Source organism: Mytilus californianus, unplaced genomic scaffold (genome assembly GCF_021869535.1).
Source record: "Mytilus californianus isolate M0D057914Y unplaced genomic scaffold, xbMytCali1.0.p SCAF_9, whole genome shotgun sequence".
NCBI classification, from domain to species: Eukaryota; Metazoa; Mollusca; class Bivalvia; order Mytilida; family Mytilidae; genus Mytilus; species Mytilus californianus.
In genome coordinates this window covers 51981339-52001423 of record NW_026262745.1, presented here as the reverse complement: position 1 = coordinate 52001423, position 20085 = coordinate 51981339, and the positions used below count along the sequence as shown (strand labels likewise).

General features: G+C 32.4%; 1 protein-coding gene across 2 annotated transcripts in view; it reads right to left on the bottom strand.

Moving 5' to 3' along the window:
* Positions 1 to 8168: 8168 nt before the first annotated feature.
* Positions 8169 to 20085, bottom strand: part of LOC127715224 (uncharacterized) — a 64948-nt gene continuing 53031 nt past the window's right edge. Inside the window, exons 1-2 of one of the 2 annotated variants that reach the window (XM_052221246.1) lie at positions 11853 to 12688; positions 8169 to 10294 (exon numbers count right to left, since the gene is read on the bottom strand). In XM_052221246.1, the coding sequence (XP_052077206.1) occupies positions 8379 to 9593 (1215 nt within the window). In that variant the 5' untranslated portion in view covers positions 9594 to 10294; positions 11853 to 12688 and the 3' untranslated portion in view covers positions 8169 to 8378. Of the gene's footprint in view, positions 10295 to 11852; positions 12689 to 20085 lie in introns of those variants that run through there. The other variant, XM_052221247.1, reaches the window with a different exon arrangement.

Here is a 20085-nt window from a genome sequence, read left to right as displayed (position 1 = left end):
ACAACCTTTACAGGTATGTTAATTTTGTTACTTTGTAGTTTTTACAGTTTCACGATAAAAAATGATTTTAATTTAGTAAAAGTTGTATAGATCAATATTAATAATAATTTATCTTGAAAATCTATGATAAGATTGTACGATAGATCTTGTCCATACTTTTTACAACATAGTTCACAAGTAAAGTTCAAAAGTACTGAACTACAGCTATAAATTGTCTTATTTGCATTATTAGTTCACGGCACAATTTTGTAGACTAAGTGCTTTGTTGATTTTATAAGTCCGTAAGTTCTTGGTCTCTATCTAGCTTAAGGTATCATATTAGGGTTATGAATGAACACATTTGATCATTTGCTTTCCAAATTTGTTGAAAGATTTGTATATGTTGAAATACATATGTATTTACAGTTAACCCATTTCTCTGACGTCAGTCTATTGTTCTTACTGTAGATTATTTTTTAAGAATCCACTGACCACAGTATTAACTTAATAGAACTTATATTATAACTTTAAACCTTTAACTTACGATCTTTTATCCTCTTTTAAAAACGAGTGGCATGTGTAGGATTCGAACCCGCGCGTATTTTCTTCATAATCAATAGAGTCTTCAGTCTATGCATGATACCACTAGACCACGATGGCTGACATCAATCAATATATGAATAGTACTCTTAAAGCGCTTACTTGTCAATACATGTCATTTAACTGTATTTCTGTCTCATTGATAATTCGCTTTTGTAATCTAATGAAATAAATATATCTTGGTGTGTTCATGTTTATTGAATTTGTTTTATTTTGGGTGTTATTTTTTTTTTTTTTTAAAGAAATGGGTTAAAACTACTTCTTTGACAGTAAAAACAGAAACAAAATCATCGCCATTGTATGAAAATGAAATATATAATACTTCTACATGTTCTAGGATTCAAACAATATTTTGGTCCAGAAAAAAATTACAATGAAAAAATTTCATTCCGGATACAAGGTTCGAACTTTGCACTGTTAATATCACCGTTATGACATTCGTTACCAACGACTAGACGATCACCGCTATGAACAGCTTGTTGGTAAGTTTATAAAATTAGCATAATTATTCATTGTACATCCGTAGCAAGAGCAATTTTGATGGGAATTCAGAATGCGTACCACAGATAAAACAAGTGTATTGACCGGTGAACGATATATGCCAAATGTAATAACGTTAAAATAATCTTAACTAAATGAAACGGAAACAGTTTAAACATAAGTTCATTTTAAATCGTAAGCACATAATTTCAATACTTTAGGAAAGCAACACGAATTTGAGCATTAAGAAATGGCAGATGTATGGCATCAACGCTAATAATATTTATTTGACTAAGAACGGCTTAACGGTGTTCAGTCTTCAACATACCAAATCAAGTTGCTAAATATTATATATATAAATTTTGAAGGTTCTAAATTTTGGTACTTAAATTTTTTTAACTTTTCAAAACAAGATAAATAAATTCTGTATATTAATATATGTCTTTTTGAATAAATTAAATATACCAAAATCTATTCAATTTAAATAATTTGTAATGATTAAACATTAAATGAAATATGTTTATACAAAAATAAAATCTGGTGTTAAAAAGGGGAGCTAACACCCCATTTAAGTTATCTTAAACTTATGTTAACTTGTCAAATGTCCAAATATAAATGCGAACCGTGTGGATATAATCATTTCCAGCTATTATAGAATAAAAAAGACAAAATACGAAACTATTTTTATGAAATATCGTTGATTCATTGTCAAAACGTAAAACAGACAGTCGTTTTACTAGAAATGGGTTAAGCTAGAGAATTGATAAGAAGTAGTGGATTCGGAAACGATAATCAACTTGCGACTAAAGTCGCTCGTTGATTATCGTTTACGAATCCACTACTTCTTATCAATTCTCTACTACTTAACAAAAGTGGTATCGAGTATGCTCGGTCAACCCATTGGTGGCCTTCGGCTGTTGTCCGCTCTTTGGTCGGGTTGTTGTCTCTTTGACATATTCCCCATTTCCATTCTCAATTTTAACTGTGACATGGGATATATGTATATTATAGAATTCAGTAGTTTAAAATAAAAATCTTAATTACTTTAAAATAATCAATCTAACATCACATTTTACTGTTAATTTTGTTCGTTTATGAATTTTATTCGATAAAGAATTTGACCACTTTCATTGTATTTGATCTCGCCAAATAAAATCAATTCTGTGTGAACCTGACCTTCTGTTATAATGAAACTATGTTTAAAGTGAAATTGAATGAAAGAAATCAGTGTTTATATTCTTCTCTTATTATGAACGTGATATCAAGAGTAAATAGGAATTATTACAATGGTTAGTTATGTTATAGAGATACAATGGATAAGCGTGGATTCTTGAAAAAGAAACCATGAGCCCGGAGGGCGAATGGTTTGTTTTTCATGAATCTACGCTTATCCAGTGTATCTATAACTTAAACTATTGTGTTAATTTCTTTTCAAAATTAAAGCCTTTTCTTAATTAGAAGGTATTGTAAGTGAGTTTAAATAACCATGTTATCGTGTCCAACAATGCATTGATAAATCTCAGATCACAATTAATTGGTTAACAAAATACAAATATAACACTTCTACCTTTAAAGATCATTATATTACCAGGCATATGAATATTATCTGTTTAAACAAAATAAGACATATTCGAAATTATTTCTAATAAAATTGAAAATGGAAATGGGGAACGTGTCAAAGAGACAACAACCCGACCAAAAAGCATATATAAAGTATATATAATAAGTATGTTATCGAAATTTTTCTAGCACTCTAGGCACATCACGATTTTCTTGCATAGGAATTTGCGAACAAACCTTTGTAAAATTATGTAGTAAAACAGATGAAATCATATTATATTTATAAAACAAAAATTGACAAATAGAATGTAATCATTTTTGTTTCAAACATGTGAAATAGCCAATAATAATAAAAAAAACCGGTAAAACTCGCTATTATTACAAAAATATCCACTATAACATGCAAAATTAGAAAAAAAAACAGGATAACTTAAGAATTGGAACAACAGAGAGAATACAGGGATTCGAACCTAAACCGACAAATCCCTATCTTTAACTCATTGATTTTAACCATGCTAACCTCGCGGCTACCAACTCATACTATACGACAACCTATTGTGTCTATATAAAGGTACAAGCCCTGTGTGTCCGATGAACCGATGTATATCAGATGTTCATTTAAATATATAAAATAGACATCTAAAGTGTACCCATTGGTAGCCGAGAGGTTTCGTCGATGTGTTGATGTCAGTCACACATAACAGATTTCAAGGGAGGGTTCGATTCCCAGTGAAGGCATATAAAAATTACAAAAATTAAAGGTAAGTTTTTAAATTAATTCCATTAGTGAACAGAAATCAGTAAATTAGCCAATTCAAACTTAATGAAATTAGGCACACAAAGGAAACAATTAAATATAATTAGGTGAGTCAATTTCAGCGGCAGATTTAGGAAGCGTTGATTCCAAAAAAAGAATCCACGGTAAATGAATAGGCTGACGTCACCACAATGGTTTAATGTCGGATCTGCTGGAGGAGGCGTGGTTTTCGTTGTCATAGTTAATAACGTGGTTGTTTGTTTACGCAAAAGGAAGGATACTTCCGGGTAAATCCTGTTCTGTTCAGTCATTTTTTTTTCGGGCTAACATTTCTGCATGACGAAAAGTACTTCTTCTACTTTATCTCAAAATACATGTCTAAGGTAACATGTAAATCGCCTCACAAGGATAGGCAAACTATGTCTTCGTGTATCAAACTAGATATACATAAAGTTAAAAATTCGCATGCTCAGTTCAGATGTCTTTTGTTTTTATGTCGTCGGTTTTACTGCTTCCTTTATTCACATTGATTAAGCTTTCTTTGTTAATTTTAGAGTTATCTGTAATCGTAAGTTTAAACTTAAACAAACTAGCAATATACATTATTTCAATTGGTTAAACACGTTGTATTTGGTCTTCCATGGTTGTTGGATCGAACATTCAATTTGTATAGATATTAATTGAGGAATTATAAATCATGTTTTAATCCATCAATGACATTGTAGTATATTCTAAAACCTTTCTTTTCTTTAGGGAAGACAAATAAGAAACAAGAACCCACACGTGACAGAAGATGACAGAAGATGACAGCTTGCCATTCAAATTATGATATTAGAAATTCGGACTTAACTTGGATGGAGAGTTGTCTCATTGGCACTCATACCACATCCTCTTATATCTATTAACGAACTTTTATTTAAAATCAGTCACTCTTTTGATGATACCTTTTACAGGGGCTAAAAGAAATAAAAACTACGGAGGAGTTGTTACAGTACATCCTTTAATGTCCAATTGACCAAATAAATTGAAACGCATTCAAGCATATAAAATGTCAGTCAATAAATCTTAGAAGTAAAAAGAACAACAAAAATAAATAAATACACATAACACTTCATGCGTCTTGAGTATGTACTAATGAGTGTACACCTTGTTGCTATCTTGATTGTTGATGTTAGCTTCATTTTTCTATAAAAAGTACAATACTTATTCTCTTTTACTTTCTGTGTATTCATTATCGAAATTTACACCAGAAAAACTACCACGGACATGAAATGTCAGTTATTCAACACCAGTCTGTTAATTTGATTTCTTTAACAAAGAAGAGAGTAATGCGAATATTTCAATATATACTGGTAGACTCTGTGAAGATTACTTCACATGCTCTGATTTTAATCAACTTATGAATTCATTAACGCTATTGCTTGATACCGCAGTAAATATACCATTTTGTCTGTTCTATTTTTGTCACTGCCATAAGCAAAATATGTAAGAATGTAAATAATATCTGTGAAATCTGCAATGACCATCGACAATAATTATGTTATGGTAGATACAAATTTTTATGATGTATATCACTACTGACTTCGTACTGTTTCACGTAAATTTATGTAGTTCTATGTCTAGAGTGTTCTTGTGTTTATTTGTACTGTATTCATGTCATGTAATATTGTCATTTTAGCGATATTGTTAAAATTTCGATATAGCGGGAGGTTTGGCTAGCCATTAAACCAAGTACAACCCACCATGTTTTTTCTAATAATGTTCTCTTCTAAGTTAAGAATATGGCAGATGTTATCAAATAGTCCGTTTCTATGGACAATTATGTTAGCGTTTATTTTTGTAGCACTTCAGTGTTTCTTTTGTTCCGTTGTTTTCCTTTTGCAGTTGATAGGTTTCCCTATGTTTTGGTTTTTGACCCTGATTTGTTTTCCTTTAATCAATTTATGATAATCGAACATCGGTATACTACTGCTGCATTTATTTACTGTTGATAGGCAACAATTGACCAGCGAGACTAACTTTTAGTGATGATTTAGATACAATCGATGTGTACAAACTCAAGTTTAAATAGATTGTGTGCATGATGCATATTGTATATAGTTAACAGTTAATTGCAGTGTCATTTTCATTCATGTACAGATTTAGTTTCGTTTTATTATGAATAATTGAAAATTTATGTTGCAATACTAGAAGTATTGATCATTGGTCGATTAATCATTTGTTCAGAACAAAACAATATTGGGAGTTTCTTTTGCCATTACTACAGTGGGAGTTATACAAATCTGAAACACAACGTTTCAAAGAGAAAGTGGACACAAATGATATATTGCAGTCTTATTAAACTAGTTGACTCCCTATAAGTGTATTCATGTAAAAAACATTATTTTTAATCGTGTTTATTTTGACTTCTTAATATTAGTTTTATGAAGAATGAAAAACTGAGTAAACACATTACAGTAGACTTTTTAGAAGCACGAATAATCTTCAAATTCATTTAGTTACGATACTAATTTCATTTTAGATGGGTATTGGAGTTCTGTGGGCAAGTTTTTATCTGAAATTCTATACATTTCTTCTATTCTGTTTTAATACCCTTTGGAAGACACCTGACAGACTTAGTGAGCGTAAAATCACTGTTATCGATAGCCAATGACAAACAAGTTACTGGTAAATGATTCAGTAGTATTACCAACATAAGTATTGCGGTTGTCCACGCTGTTATGAAAATGGTTCTAAATTCGTTATACAGTGTACTAGTCAACTACTACGATATATATTGGGTCAGTTAATTGCATATGGCGATTTGAGCTTAGCTCTCAACCCATATGGAATTTATTGACCCCATATATATCGGATTTAATCACTATCACACTATGTAACTAATAATGTCACTCACTTAGTTAAACGAGCAGTAAAATAGATATATTTTGGCGGCAGTTGTTTGCTTATCATTTAACAATCATATTGTCTAAAACTGTACAGAAACTATTGCAAATGAGTTTAACAGTCTTAAAATTCCTCATCATTTGAAGATAATTAAGAATATAAAATATAATTTGAACCATTTCAGAAACACATAATTATTTTCCAAAATAAACCTGGTTTTGTGCAGTTATCCGATAACAGATTTAAGGTTCAAATTATAGGTTTTAAAAAACATAGCATGTGCGACTCTGACGAGGTATTGTATTGAACTGATTACCCAAATCGTTTTACCTCGTTCAAAAAAAACACGTGTAAAGAGACCTTAATTCGTTTGCCCAGTCTTTAGTTTTCCTTGATTGTGTTTTGTGTACCGGGTGTGTCGTTGTTTGTTGTTTTTTGCCATGACATTATTGTCAATTCGTTTTCTGCCATGACATTGTCAATTGGTTTTCGACGCATTCTTTTGAAAATTCGTTTGAATATTCGTTTGTTATCTGTATATCCTTTTCAACCATATTCTTAGATTTGAAGATGTACAATGTAATTTGTTAGTGTATTTTTATTGATATTTCTTTTTCTTAGAAATAAGCCAGAATATTTTTGAAATGCATTTTTATTTATTAATCACCTCCTGAATTCCTTATTACATTTCATTCGGTTAATCAAGAATATGTTAGTTGCTAGTAATGAGGGTCTTATGTTGATATAATAATCGTGTATTCAATGACAATGTGAACTTTTAATTTGTTTGGTAAATATATAACAGTTATGATATAAGGCCTCATCTTCTCTTTGTGCCTTAGTCAAATTAAAAAATAAAATGGTTGTATCTGGCATTTATATATCTCAGTTGATTCGATGTTCCATATGTTGCATTTCCAATCATGGTTTTACATATAGGGGCGGAACTCCTTACTATATCGTAGCATCTATAATCACTCCTGAATTTTCTATGGTATTTGTGATGTTTTTCAATGTCATGTATGCTTTGTTTTTGTGTTTCTGCAAAGTACCAACAGACTCAAACTAATGGGACTCTGTAAAACATAACTATGATTTCATCACTAGCTGACAATGTTTTAGAACAAAAAAACACAAACATGGCTGTCAGTCTCTATGGAGAATTTTATATTCATTATCATACATTATTTGGTTATTTTTCTGAACCTCTATCCAGAAGTCTGTAGACTAGAGCAACATTATTTTCCAGAACCATATGAGAAATTTTTACTGCTACTTACTGCAGCATTAGAGAGAGTCGACAGATATCAAACTCAAACGTGAGATATTCCATGGAGAGAAAAAGAGTTATCAAAGATGAAAAATTATAAAAAAAGTACACTCTTTCAAATTAAAACCACTTTTCCTAGTAATTACTGTGAAAATATCAACTTTCGGTGCGCTTCATTTAAATCACTACTGTGAATGTAGCATTATTTCAACATGTTTGAGCAGAGTTTAATTATTAAAACACGTATGGTTTTTGCACTTAGAATCATCGAACATAACAATCATGAAGTAGTGGCTATTCCAGATAATGTTCTTCCTAATTCAAAGAAAAAAGGAAACCCGTGAAATTCCTTAATGTAGCCTCTGCACTAGTTCTAATCAAATTTGCCCCATTTCCATTCTGGAATGCTTCCATATAGTTGTTTATCTATTTATTAAATATGGTATCAACCATTCATTACAAAACTATAAAAACCTCTATCTAAATGCTTAGCGTATACACGATCGGCATCGGCTTAACATGTTAACTGTTTTCAAGGTTTTCTCTAGCTTTTGAAATTGCAGTATTTATTAAATGATATTTTTTCATCATAATATGATTATGTGAAACAAATACCACCAATGAAAACTCTTCTAAATGCATTCATTTTTTATTTAAGCAAAAACTTATGTTGTAGATAACAAATCATAGGCATCAGAATTATTCAAAATAGAATAAATATTTGATAAGAGTGTACAATATTAAAGAAAACACAAAAAGTGACATAACAGCAACATTCAATGTCATTATCTATCAACTTGATGAAGCACGTAAAGTTGCTGTTTAAGATATGTCACATGGAAGCTATCAAAGAACAAATAGAAGTTTTTCCAATGGCCTAATCAAACGTGGATGCGGATATAACTCGGCAGTCTCTTGGAAAACTTGTTTGGCTGATTTATTGTCACCTATTATCTGTAAAGCAGTACCAAGACAATAGTAAGCTGTGGATTTAAGAGTGACATCCTGTCCTATGAATTTATCTTCGGTTATTGTCCACCGAAGATCTCGGAGTGAATTTCGACATTCTCGTACATTGTTCAGATGGTAATGACATAGGAAAGACAAAAAATGTGCGTAAACTACAGGTGCTACTTCAAAATGAGATTCGTCTGTTGACAGTTCCATAGGTATAAATGTATTAATTGAAAAAATGACGTTATGTACTAGTACAGATTTCAACGAATGCACCACTCCTTGCTTTTGTTCTAAGTGCAATTTGACTTGAAGACGTTGCATGACCGACAATTCTTTTTCACGGAATAGTTTTTCATGTGTACACTTCGATAATGTATATGAAATGATCATAAGAGATTTCGTATATTGATTTTGCATGTAGAAAAACGAAACAATCATCAACCACCCAGAGACTGTATCATGGTTGATGTTCATCAGTAAATAACCCAGAGAAGTATGGTATTGTTTATATTTATTCTTATTACTGATTACACTGCTAATGTACATTGACTGACATTTATTCCTGCACACTAATGACATGAAATATGCATGAATGAATTTCAATGTTTTGGAGGTACAAGATATTACATTATAAACTAATCTACTGACATCATTGTGTTCAACTCCTAACGCTGAAACACGGAAAAATATTTTTGACTTTAAAAATTTGTTAATGTCTTCATAATAAAAGTAACCTTGATTGCTTTGAACGTTGCACGACAAAACCGAAACATTTGATATTTGTTCAGAAAATAAAATGCATCGCCATACATAACTAAAAAGCACACGAAGTTTATCTATTAGATTATCCCTATCAAATCCTTCTATTTTTTTCTCAAACATGTTATTTTCTGGAATAAAATAATGGGGACAAACTTGATACTGTACACAATAAATCAGTCGACGGAAACATCTCATAAAACAAGGTATCAAATAGTCAGGTGTCCATACAGAAGGTTTTAATTCTTCAGATAACCAGAAAATTATTGTCTTCAGGTAATAGGAACACAATAAATCTTTAAATCTACTGTCAGTATTTATTACATCCTTTAAAAGAATTTTCATGAGCGCGTAACATAGTAATTGCGTATAACTAAACGTATAAACAAGAAATCTTTCTCCAACTTAAAAGGAAATTCACCATTCCAAATCCTCATACGGTGATCCTTTATCGCCAATCGGTACAAACAACACCCCATGGTTGATGATCATCTGCTTTATATTTTCATTTGGCCATGAATTATTTGATCTGGTATTCCATCGTGATGCAGGCTGGATCCAAGATTTACTATGAAGACAAATAGCTATGTCAACATGACCATTTATGTCGGATATACAAGGTCCATGTACAAGTTGAGCGGACTCGCTTAAAAATATTGTTTTGAATAAGACATTTGACAGATAAGAATCCCTTCTAAAATGTTCGCAAATTTTTAGTATACCAGAATAAGGACTACTTACAAGACGTAACATTACAAAACCTGGTTTTGTATCATCTGTCATCAGTGACAAATACGGTTTTGTAGGATTGAAAACAGAAGATGTTGTATTATCGTGAACCTCGATGAATTGTAATACCCACATCATATCTAGATCACTACCAAGCATCTGCAATCCTTCACCAAAACTACCACTGGTAATATCCACTCTTGTTTTATCCCTGGATACATTATCACAAACTGCATTCATTAATCGTATGGTTTTCACGTGCTTATCTGATCCGCCAATGTTTTTGCACATATAATGGTAAAGGGATAATGACACATCTGAAACAAGAAATGTTCAATATTATTAAGTTTTACCATGAAAAGGAATATCAATGTGAAACATAAACTATACTGAAGTAAAGCCGAAATCGTATGTACTGTCTGCAAACGAATTATATATATTGTTACTCTAAGAACCTCAACCAGATCATCAAACTACATTCACTGAACACCAGGTTCATAGCTCTTGTATTTACTAACCTTTAGTTTCTCTTTAGTACATACATGTATGCTATCGGAAATGGTTTTTTTTTTTACAATTTTTGACATTTTCGTTTCTCTTTCTATGAATAGCGTCATAACCAATAATTTTTGCCAATCGACACGTGAAAGTTGAAAGGTTTTTTTATTATATTTGTATACAAAATGAAATAACAAATGACAAAGCATTAATATTTTCCACTTCACGAGTCATCGTTATATTATTTATCGTTAATACTACATTTGAAATGCAAATTTGCTGGCATCGACCAGTAGATCAATAAATGATAAATAATTACAATAGAAAAACGTTTACCTTGCCTTCCCATTGTTTTGGTGCAATTTTAGTCTCCGAATAAAAGCAGAAAAATGTCCATTGAAATAAATATTCATACTACACAATGTATTTTAGTTGAAAACAATTAATTAAATTAATAAATTATCTTCAGTCTGTTGCATGCCATTTAAAATTAAATGACATGTAACGGTAAATACAAAGGATTGATTCGATGTATGTCAAATTGTTAAAGTATAGAAATTATAATTGTATAAATATATGTTGTCAAAGGTTAAATAATGTATAAACAATATACAGATTAACTGCTATAAAACGTATAGCAGAAACATGTAGGGACTAATAAAGTTAATCCCAGTTTACACTCAACGTGTAATGATGCTCAACATTATATTTGTTATAAGAACTAGTAAAATTGTAAGTAACTATGCTGGTCTCTTTTGAATAAGAACTTACAGTATATTTTCAATGGAAGTAACATATTGTATCTATTTGATAAACTCATCATAGATACCAGGATTGCAATTTTGTATTTGCGCCAGACGCGCGTTTCGTCCACATAAGACTCATCAGTGATGCTCGAATAAAAAACTTAATTAAACAGGCAAAAAAAAAAAAAAAAAAAAATACGGAGCTAAAACACACTCAGGATCAAAAATTCCTAAAGGTTTTGCCAAATACAGTTAATGTAATCTATATCTGATGTAGGAAAGCCTTAGACTTATATTAATGCGTATATGTGTTGGTGATAACATTGAAAAATTAACATGATTTAGGTTTAGTTTGTGTGACTGAAAATCATGCGACTACAAATCGAAAAGTATATTTTCATTAATAAGCTTTATTCCCAATCAACAAATAAAAAAAAAGATAGGGTAATTAATGTTAGTTGTTAAAAATATTAATACAACAATATTGATCATTAGTGTATTCGTTTTCACGGTTCATCATTGTTTTATTCTGGAGGATGAAACCGAAACTACTAATATGCTTTTATTGAAAAATGTTATCTGTAAGAATATCAAATAAATAATACATAATATTTTTTTTTTAAATGTTTACCTTTATCTTCCATTATGTCTAGATCTCTTGTCTAATAAAACACAGCTTCAAACTGTCCTTCTAAATAAACATGAAATATACACACGGCTGATGCATGCACATCAATTAATAAAACTACTTAACATAATATCAATCGATTGAATTGCATTTAAATGTTAATTGTCTGAACAGGTAAATAAATGATCATTATTAGTATAGCGTAGAATATATTTGTATGACAAACAGGGCGAAATTTTACTAATATTATTTTTATTCTATAGTTTTGTTTAAATAGTAAAATTGAGAATGGAAATGGGGAATGTGTCAAAGAGACAACAACAAAGAGCAGGAAATAGCAGAAGGCCACCAATGGGTCTTGAATACAGCAAAAGAATCCCGCACCCGGAGGCGTACTTCAGCTGGCCCATTAAAAAATATGTTCTACTTCAGTAACAATGGACTTCATACTAAACTAAATAAATAAAAGAAACTAAAATTAAAAATCATACAAGACTAGCAAAGACCAGATGTTCCTGACTTGGGACAGGCGCAAATAAGCGGCGTAGTAAAACATGTTTTTTGAGATCTCAACCAAGAAAACACAAAGCACAGTTAAACTCAGTTTAAAAGAAGTCTGAAGCCGATGTCAGAGTAGGTAACAAAAGAAACTAAACAAAATAAAAATTTTAAATACATTAACAAAGAAATAATAGCAGTTACTGACATGCCAGCTCCAGACCTCAATTAAACTGATTGAAAGATTATGTCTTCATCATATGAATATCATACACAATCCCTCCCGTTAGGTGTTTAGTATCATACCATCATAAAATATATGAGAGGAACATAACCCGTATCCCGCCAACAACTGGTTTTAGTATAAATGTGTTTATTGCAAAGACCCTATGAATGAATCAATATTAAAGCCAAAATATGCAATCTTTAATGACCTGACAACAGTATCGTAACTATATATTTTCATAATAAGTTGGTTTACAGGTTTTGATAGCTTTTGAGGGGAATGCCGACATTTTTGTGCTTTGAAAAGAATACTGCCATAAAAGATTCGATGTGAGATACATGAACGTATAAGATGTTTGTATGTTGGTTTATGTTTACGAATGATGTCCTTGTACCGATGAAAAAAGTTGTAAATGTTTTGACTAGTTTGTGATATCGAAAACACTGGTGTAATAATTTTTCAGTAACACAAAGATTTCTTTCGTATTTTCTTAGGTATTTTTAAACAATTCATCTATGATCATCGATCTAAAATTAAAAAAAAAAAATAAGAGATTCTCCGATTAAGGGTGTTATTTTACTTTGAAATCTTTAATTTTGATGTTACATTGTACAATAATGACATTCTACGTTGCAAATAATTAAACAGTGGTGAAATTCACGAAATTAATGCAGAGCAAGTACTTTTATTCAATATTAGTCGATAAATGTAGGGTTGTACTATGTTTCAATGAAATTCTACAAGCAGAATATGGTTTCTAGAAATGAGTATAAATATATTCGTGTAAACTGTTTTGAATCCACGAGCTGCCAAACACACGGATGCGTTTAAGTGATGCAGAGTCAGTGTAAAATAGTTCAAAGAAAAACTATATCAGGCTGATCAACATCGACACCTTGTGCTTTTTTTTGCATAGGTGATCTGCCTCTATTACATTCATATCGTGTCGAAAATTTGTTTTTGAAATATGAATATTGTTCACGTCTTATTTCACCTGATAATTGAGTCATTAATAAAAAAAAATAAAATAAAAGCAAAAATTACAAAACATATATAAATTAAATGAAACAACATTCATTCCGATGAATAAACATTAACAATAGAACAAGCCCTAAAATTGGTAGTGAGTGAAATGTGAACAAATGTATAGATAGATACACATTGTCTTAAAAATCCGATTCTATTTCCGATGGGATGTCGTATTTGGCGTCACATCCTGGCCAAACTACTGAATTTGCTGAAGGAGCCCGGATAAGAAAGGCCTGTGTTCTACGTACGCGAGTATTACTAGAGTTAAGTTCCTCGTTTGGGCTACCATAACTAACAGTTACCTTGTCGCGTATTACGAGTTTATGTTTGCTAGGGAAAATCGCGATGTCGTTCGATGACATGAAAGGGATACCGGCGAGTATATCCACTTCCAAGTCGTTCACTTCTAAGGCCTCTAACTGTAACTCGATTCCGTCTCGAGAAAGTGTGAAATGGCATTCACCAACTATATTTAACGGGGTAACACCGTCAGCTTGTAGAGCAGAATGGTTGCTTTTCTTGATTGTTACGCCGATGTAATCCGCGGAAGAAGCTTTTATCATACTCACCTCAGCACCCGTATCTAGTGTTAGCTCAAGCGGGAAATGTTTATAAAGTGCCTTAAAGTAAGGAGGCTGTTTAGTGCTCACCCGTCTTAAAGCAGATACAACTCTAAGCTTACTAGGACCTACATTATCATTTAAAAATGAGACTTGTTCATTAACAACATTTTCCTCAGACTCACTATCAACTACTTCTGTACAATAAGATTGCCTAACTCTGGATATATATTGTTTGTCTTCATCAGGTGAATATTTACCAAAACTTAAAAAATGTTGGGATGGACGACCTGCTTGCTTCATAAAACACAACACTTTATTTGACGACCACTTCTTATACTACATTGTACCTTTCTTCTTTGCACTTCTGTCAAAATGTTTGTCTTTTATTGACGCCCGTAAAACCTTGGCATCAGTTGCTGAATGAAATTCGTCAAGTAAACTATCAATTGCCTGTAAAATTTCAGGCTTCAAAGAAGCTAATGTTTTTGACCGTAATTCAGTTCCATATCGGTGCTTCACTAGTTTGGGCAAGTCACGATTAATAAGTCTTAACCAAGTAAGTACAATCAGGTTTTCCAAAGAAGGCGATAGTTCTTCGTCGGCGTCAGGTACTCCGCGGTGATGAATATTAACACCGGCACGAAGCAAATTGTCTTCAATAAAACTAGCCAATCGTTGAAATAGGTCCTCAGGATGCTCATTTGGTTCCAAAAAGATGCTATTTAAATCAAGAAAGTGTCCACCAGTAGACTGAAATCCGTAGTGCAGACGAATTGACTGCCAAATAGAATTAATTGATGTCGAATTTTTAAAGTGTTCCTTAAAATAATCGGACAGTAATTTGCTATTTGCCCAAGCATAAGGTCCAAATGTGTGCACTTTTGGGTTGCTGTTCGTCGTTAGCTTCGGCAACCTCCTCGCCATCGTCAGCAATGACACGCAAAGGATTGACGTTGGTTTTCTTCTGCCATGTAAATCCATCTACAAGGAACGCTGCAAGTTTTGATCAAGGGACAAGATATATTGTAAGTTTTGTCTCCATGCTTCAAACGATGTTATTGTTTCAACTTTTGAGAGTGACCATTGTTTCGGAGCACGTGTGCCTGCCATTTTGTAAAGATCAGTTATATACAGCAATAGAAAATGTTGTCGTGTTAGTCAAAATAAATGACAAAATTTCCTTCTCACCTTTTACTTCTAGAGTGGAATAATGTTCAAATTCTTGAGTTATTTGAGATGTGGGTTTCTTAAGCCGCTGCCGCCACGCCAGTAAGCAGAGAAAACTATAACCCATGTGATCGTTAGAAAGGCACATTTAATAGAAATGGTGAGGCGGTAAACAATAAAGGGAAATAACCCAGACACATGGAGTAAGGGAGATAATACAAATCAATACATGTAACAACAATACAATACAGAGTGGTTAATTCAGACAAACATGTGAGTGAAACATTCAAAATGGAATAAAGGTAGTGCAAACGTGGCACTTTGAAAATCTACAGGAAAGGATAAAAGGGTTATGGGTACTCAGTAATCCTCACAATATTGATAATTAAAAATACCGACTTTTGACGGAAAAATAAAATATATGTTTTAAGACCCTAGGACATTATAAAGCTATTGAAAAGGAGGTTTTCAAGGATGAGGTGGTCTTTTGCTTTTCGTCTCAAAATGTTCTAAGTTCAAATAACTAATGTTCGTTTGTGATGCTCTTGTAACTGTGAATCTTAAATTTACTTCCTAAACTGAAATCGGAACGCGGACGTCAAACCCAAAAAGTTTCATTCGAAATATTGTGAAGTTATACCAACACATCGACAATATATCCTGAGGTTTTCAGCAAAATGGGTACGATTCATGTAAAACGATTGAAACAGGATGTTAAAATTGTTTCCAAAAACACATAGGTCCCACAAAAAAGATGAAAGGTTTGTATTTTTCAACCGTCTTTAAAACGGTTCCCTAAGAGCCTCGTCGAGCAGTCTTAAGAAGACCCATTGGACTTGGTTGGCATATCTTACGTGGCCGACGTTCTTAAGAGCAACCGTCAACTCATCCTGGTTGTCAGAGAAACTGTAACGTCGTACACTAGTACGTGCTTTATCAAAGACGAAAAACTAGGTAGCTTGCGAGATGGGCTTATACATTTATTGATACCTTTAAAGCATTTAAACGGTCCCGGTGTTGTCGTTCGAGTTGACCCGGCCCCTGGTCTTCGCCCTTTATTTGACGATTCCTATTTAAAGCAGCTGAACATATCAATTGAAATTAGCCGTGTCAAAAATCAGAAACAAAATTCCAGTTGCCGATAAAGTCATCGCTGAGCTTGAAAACGAGTTACTTCGTGAGGAACGCGATCATTCTCCTCTATCTGAAAATACATTAGTTATTGCTACCAACCTAATTCAAGGCTTCGCCAGCGTGGATTGTCCTCCTGTGAACTATGGACTCAAAGAAGTCAGTTTACTCATGAACAATTGCCAATTTCTGAACCTTATTCGCGCACAACACGAGGCCCGAGATAAAAATCACGGATTTAGCGAAATTTCGAAATGCAGTCGACCCGGTCGTCCGAGTCCTGACATTTCTATGGGGGATTTGGTTTACCTTTATACAGACAGGTCAAAGACCCAATCGAGAGATTGGTACCTTGTTGTAGCGCGTGATGGCGAATGGTGTTTCATCAAAAAATGTTCAGGCAATCAACTCCGCGCCTCGTCCTACAAACTAAAACTTTCGGAATGTTATAAAGTTTTAAAAACTATAAGTGTCCACCGTAATCCAAGATATTCTCATAACGTATACAATCAGGAGTCTGATTGTGATGACCATGAAGAAGATAGCCTTCCTGGGCCTATCCGTGACCTACCACCAGCTCTCGCGGAGCCCCCGGCAATTCTTATTTGCGAAAATCAGGACGAGCCGACTGGGCAACCTGATAATAGTCTCGAACGTGACTTGACACATAGTGTAAGCCAAGCAATGAACAAGATAATAAACGCGTTCTCAGAAAGCGCTCCGAATTAAAAAACACCAGAGCGGTTTAAAGGTTTCATTGCCTTTTAAATTTAATGCTCACTCGTCTTTAGGTTGTTAACTTAGAGATACGTCATATTTCTTTCTATATTTCATTTACTGCTCATTTTATGTTTATTATAATGTATATGCACAGTATTTTTTGTTTAACTACTACACAATATATATATATATATAAATTCATTTGATTGCATTCGATGAAGATATAGAATAGACTTTAAAGGAGAAAAGAAATGTCAGAATCATTTTGTTTCTTATTGATAGTTATGTGTTTAGTTAATGCATATTGATCACATTTATTTTCATTCATGTTCTTAATATAACAGAGATTATTAGTTAACAATTGTGAGCATACAACATATATATATTATATATATATATAGAGAGAGAGACTTTAAAGGAGAAAAGAAGTTGCACCAGTGTACTGTATTGATTGTTACATGTATTGATTTGTATTATCTCTCTTACACCATGTGTCTTATACATGTATGCTTATTGATGGGTTATTTCCCTTTATTGTTTACCGCCTGACGATTTTTATTAAATGTGCCTTTCTAACGATTACATGTGTTATAGTTTTATCTGTATACTGGCGATGGGGTTTTCTTATTGTTGAAGGCCGTACTATTTCCCATAGTTTCTAACATCAACTTCATTTGAACTTTCAATTGGTTGATAGTTGTCTCATTGGCGACCATATTACATTCTTTTGACTTTTATTCAAATCACAAAGCCCTTTCAATATACAAGCCCATGGGCGTATCCAAGCATTTTAAAAGGGGTTTTTAGCTCAGGATAAAAGGGGGGGGGGGGGTCCAACCATATGTCTCCCCTCCCTTGATCTGCCACTTAAAAAAGTAAAATCACAAAAATACTGAACTCCGAGGAAAATTTAAAACTGAAAGTCCCTAATCAAATTGCAAAATCAAAAGCTCAAACATCAAACGAATGGAGACAACAACTGTCATACAACTGTCATATTCCTGACTTGGTACAGGCATTTTCTTATGTAGAAAATGGTAGATTAAACCTGGTTTTATAGCTAGCTTAACCTCTCACTTGTATGACAGTCGTATGAAACCACCACATCAATGATTACAGTTTTTAAAGAAGCACATTATTGGAAAGAAAGGAAATGGGTTTTCAATTTATAACACAACATACATAAATCATAGAAATAAGAAGATGTGGTATGAGTGCCAATGAGACAACTCTCCATCCAAGTCACAATTTATAAAAGTAAACCATTATAGGTCTATAATTATTAAACATAATTGTTTAATATAAAAAATACCCTTTGCATTTTATTTACAGCAATGGTGTCAAGTCTTCATGTAGTAGCAGTTTCATTTGTCAGTTTAACAATTCTAATAATAAAAGGTAGGTCGATTTTTTATATTTTTTTTAAGTAAAACAAAAAAGTCTGCGCAGTTCAAACATGGATTAATTTAATAATAATCAGATTTTTTTAAGGCTGTATACATCATTGATATCATTTGATTGACAGCTATTTCCTTAAGCTTCCATGGCAAATTTTGCATACAAAATGACAACAATACAGTTTAAGTCTTGTACTTAAATTCAGTTATCACGGTGCGCTGTACCCCATATGTGTTGTTTGGTTATTAGTGAGTTTACGTATACATTTATACCATAATCTCATTGTTGGTTACTGAACCTTTAAATCTGACGTAACGAGCCTTTTTCAATTTTGATCCAAGGAGGAAGGCAGGAGGCATTTGAACTCCAATATAAACACAAAAGAAATTGATAATCTTTAATATTTTGACAGGGAGTATTGATAAATATTTAAACTTTTGAAGTATATTTGTTGGTTTTACTAAGATATACTAGCTAACGCATGTAAGGTGTTTTTTCATAAAGTGACGTTAATAATGAATTATTTTTGAACGTGTGCTGACTGCAATACAAAAGCGCATGACGACCACATGTAAAAAAGAAGCGGAAAAAAATAATTTCCGAGGATTATTACTAAGTTAATTTATTTGACTATTAGGTTTTATTTATATATTGGGCACCCTTACTATAGTTGAACACTTACTCGTCAGATGTATTGCAGTTTTCTATATCATATTTGTTTGTAAGGACTCAATACGGCATCGAATTTTTGGGGGAGGTTTGGGCAGGAGGATTTTGAAAATAAATAACTCAGCCTTGATAATAACAAAAATGAACGGTTTGTTCTGTGGTAGTTTGAAAATAAATAACCTGACTTACAATGTATTGAAAATAACTTGGCAGGTCTTTTAAGCCATTTTGTAAATGCTATACTGAAGTATGAGATGGCACCAGATTCTTCCAAAATTCGTCTTTTTCATATTTTTTTTAGGGAAAGAAAAAGTTCCCAAATCTTTTAATAATATAAATATTAATGTATTTGAAATGTTTGAAAATGGGTTTCATTTCACTTGAGGTATATTGTCTCGTGAACATTTACCTCACTTTTATTACAGGGCCGTAACTACATTGAGGCAAATGCCTCATGTTGGAAATTTTAAAACAAAAGCTTGTCTTCATATCAAATTGTTTTCACGGCAAGTGTCTTGCAAGAAGCAAGTTCTGTTCACCCTCTGACGTAGCCCCTGTTTTTTGAGATCCATGTTTCTCATTTATTTTTATTTTTCAGTGTTGATTGTCTATAATGTTTGTCGTTTTGTGTTTTTATCTGTTCCCGGGTTTGTCTTTTGTTCATTGATTGCCCTTCTTTGTGACTATTCTCTTAGTGTTGCATTCTATTTGTAATTTAGTAATTATGTTCTAAACCTGAGTTTTATTATATTTAAGGACCTTTTGTCTATTACAAACTACTTTAAATTGTTTCCCAGTTAGGAACTACATCAAGTTGTAATTGAAATGTGTTATA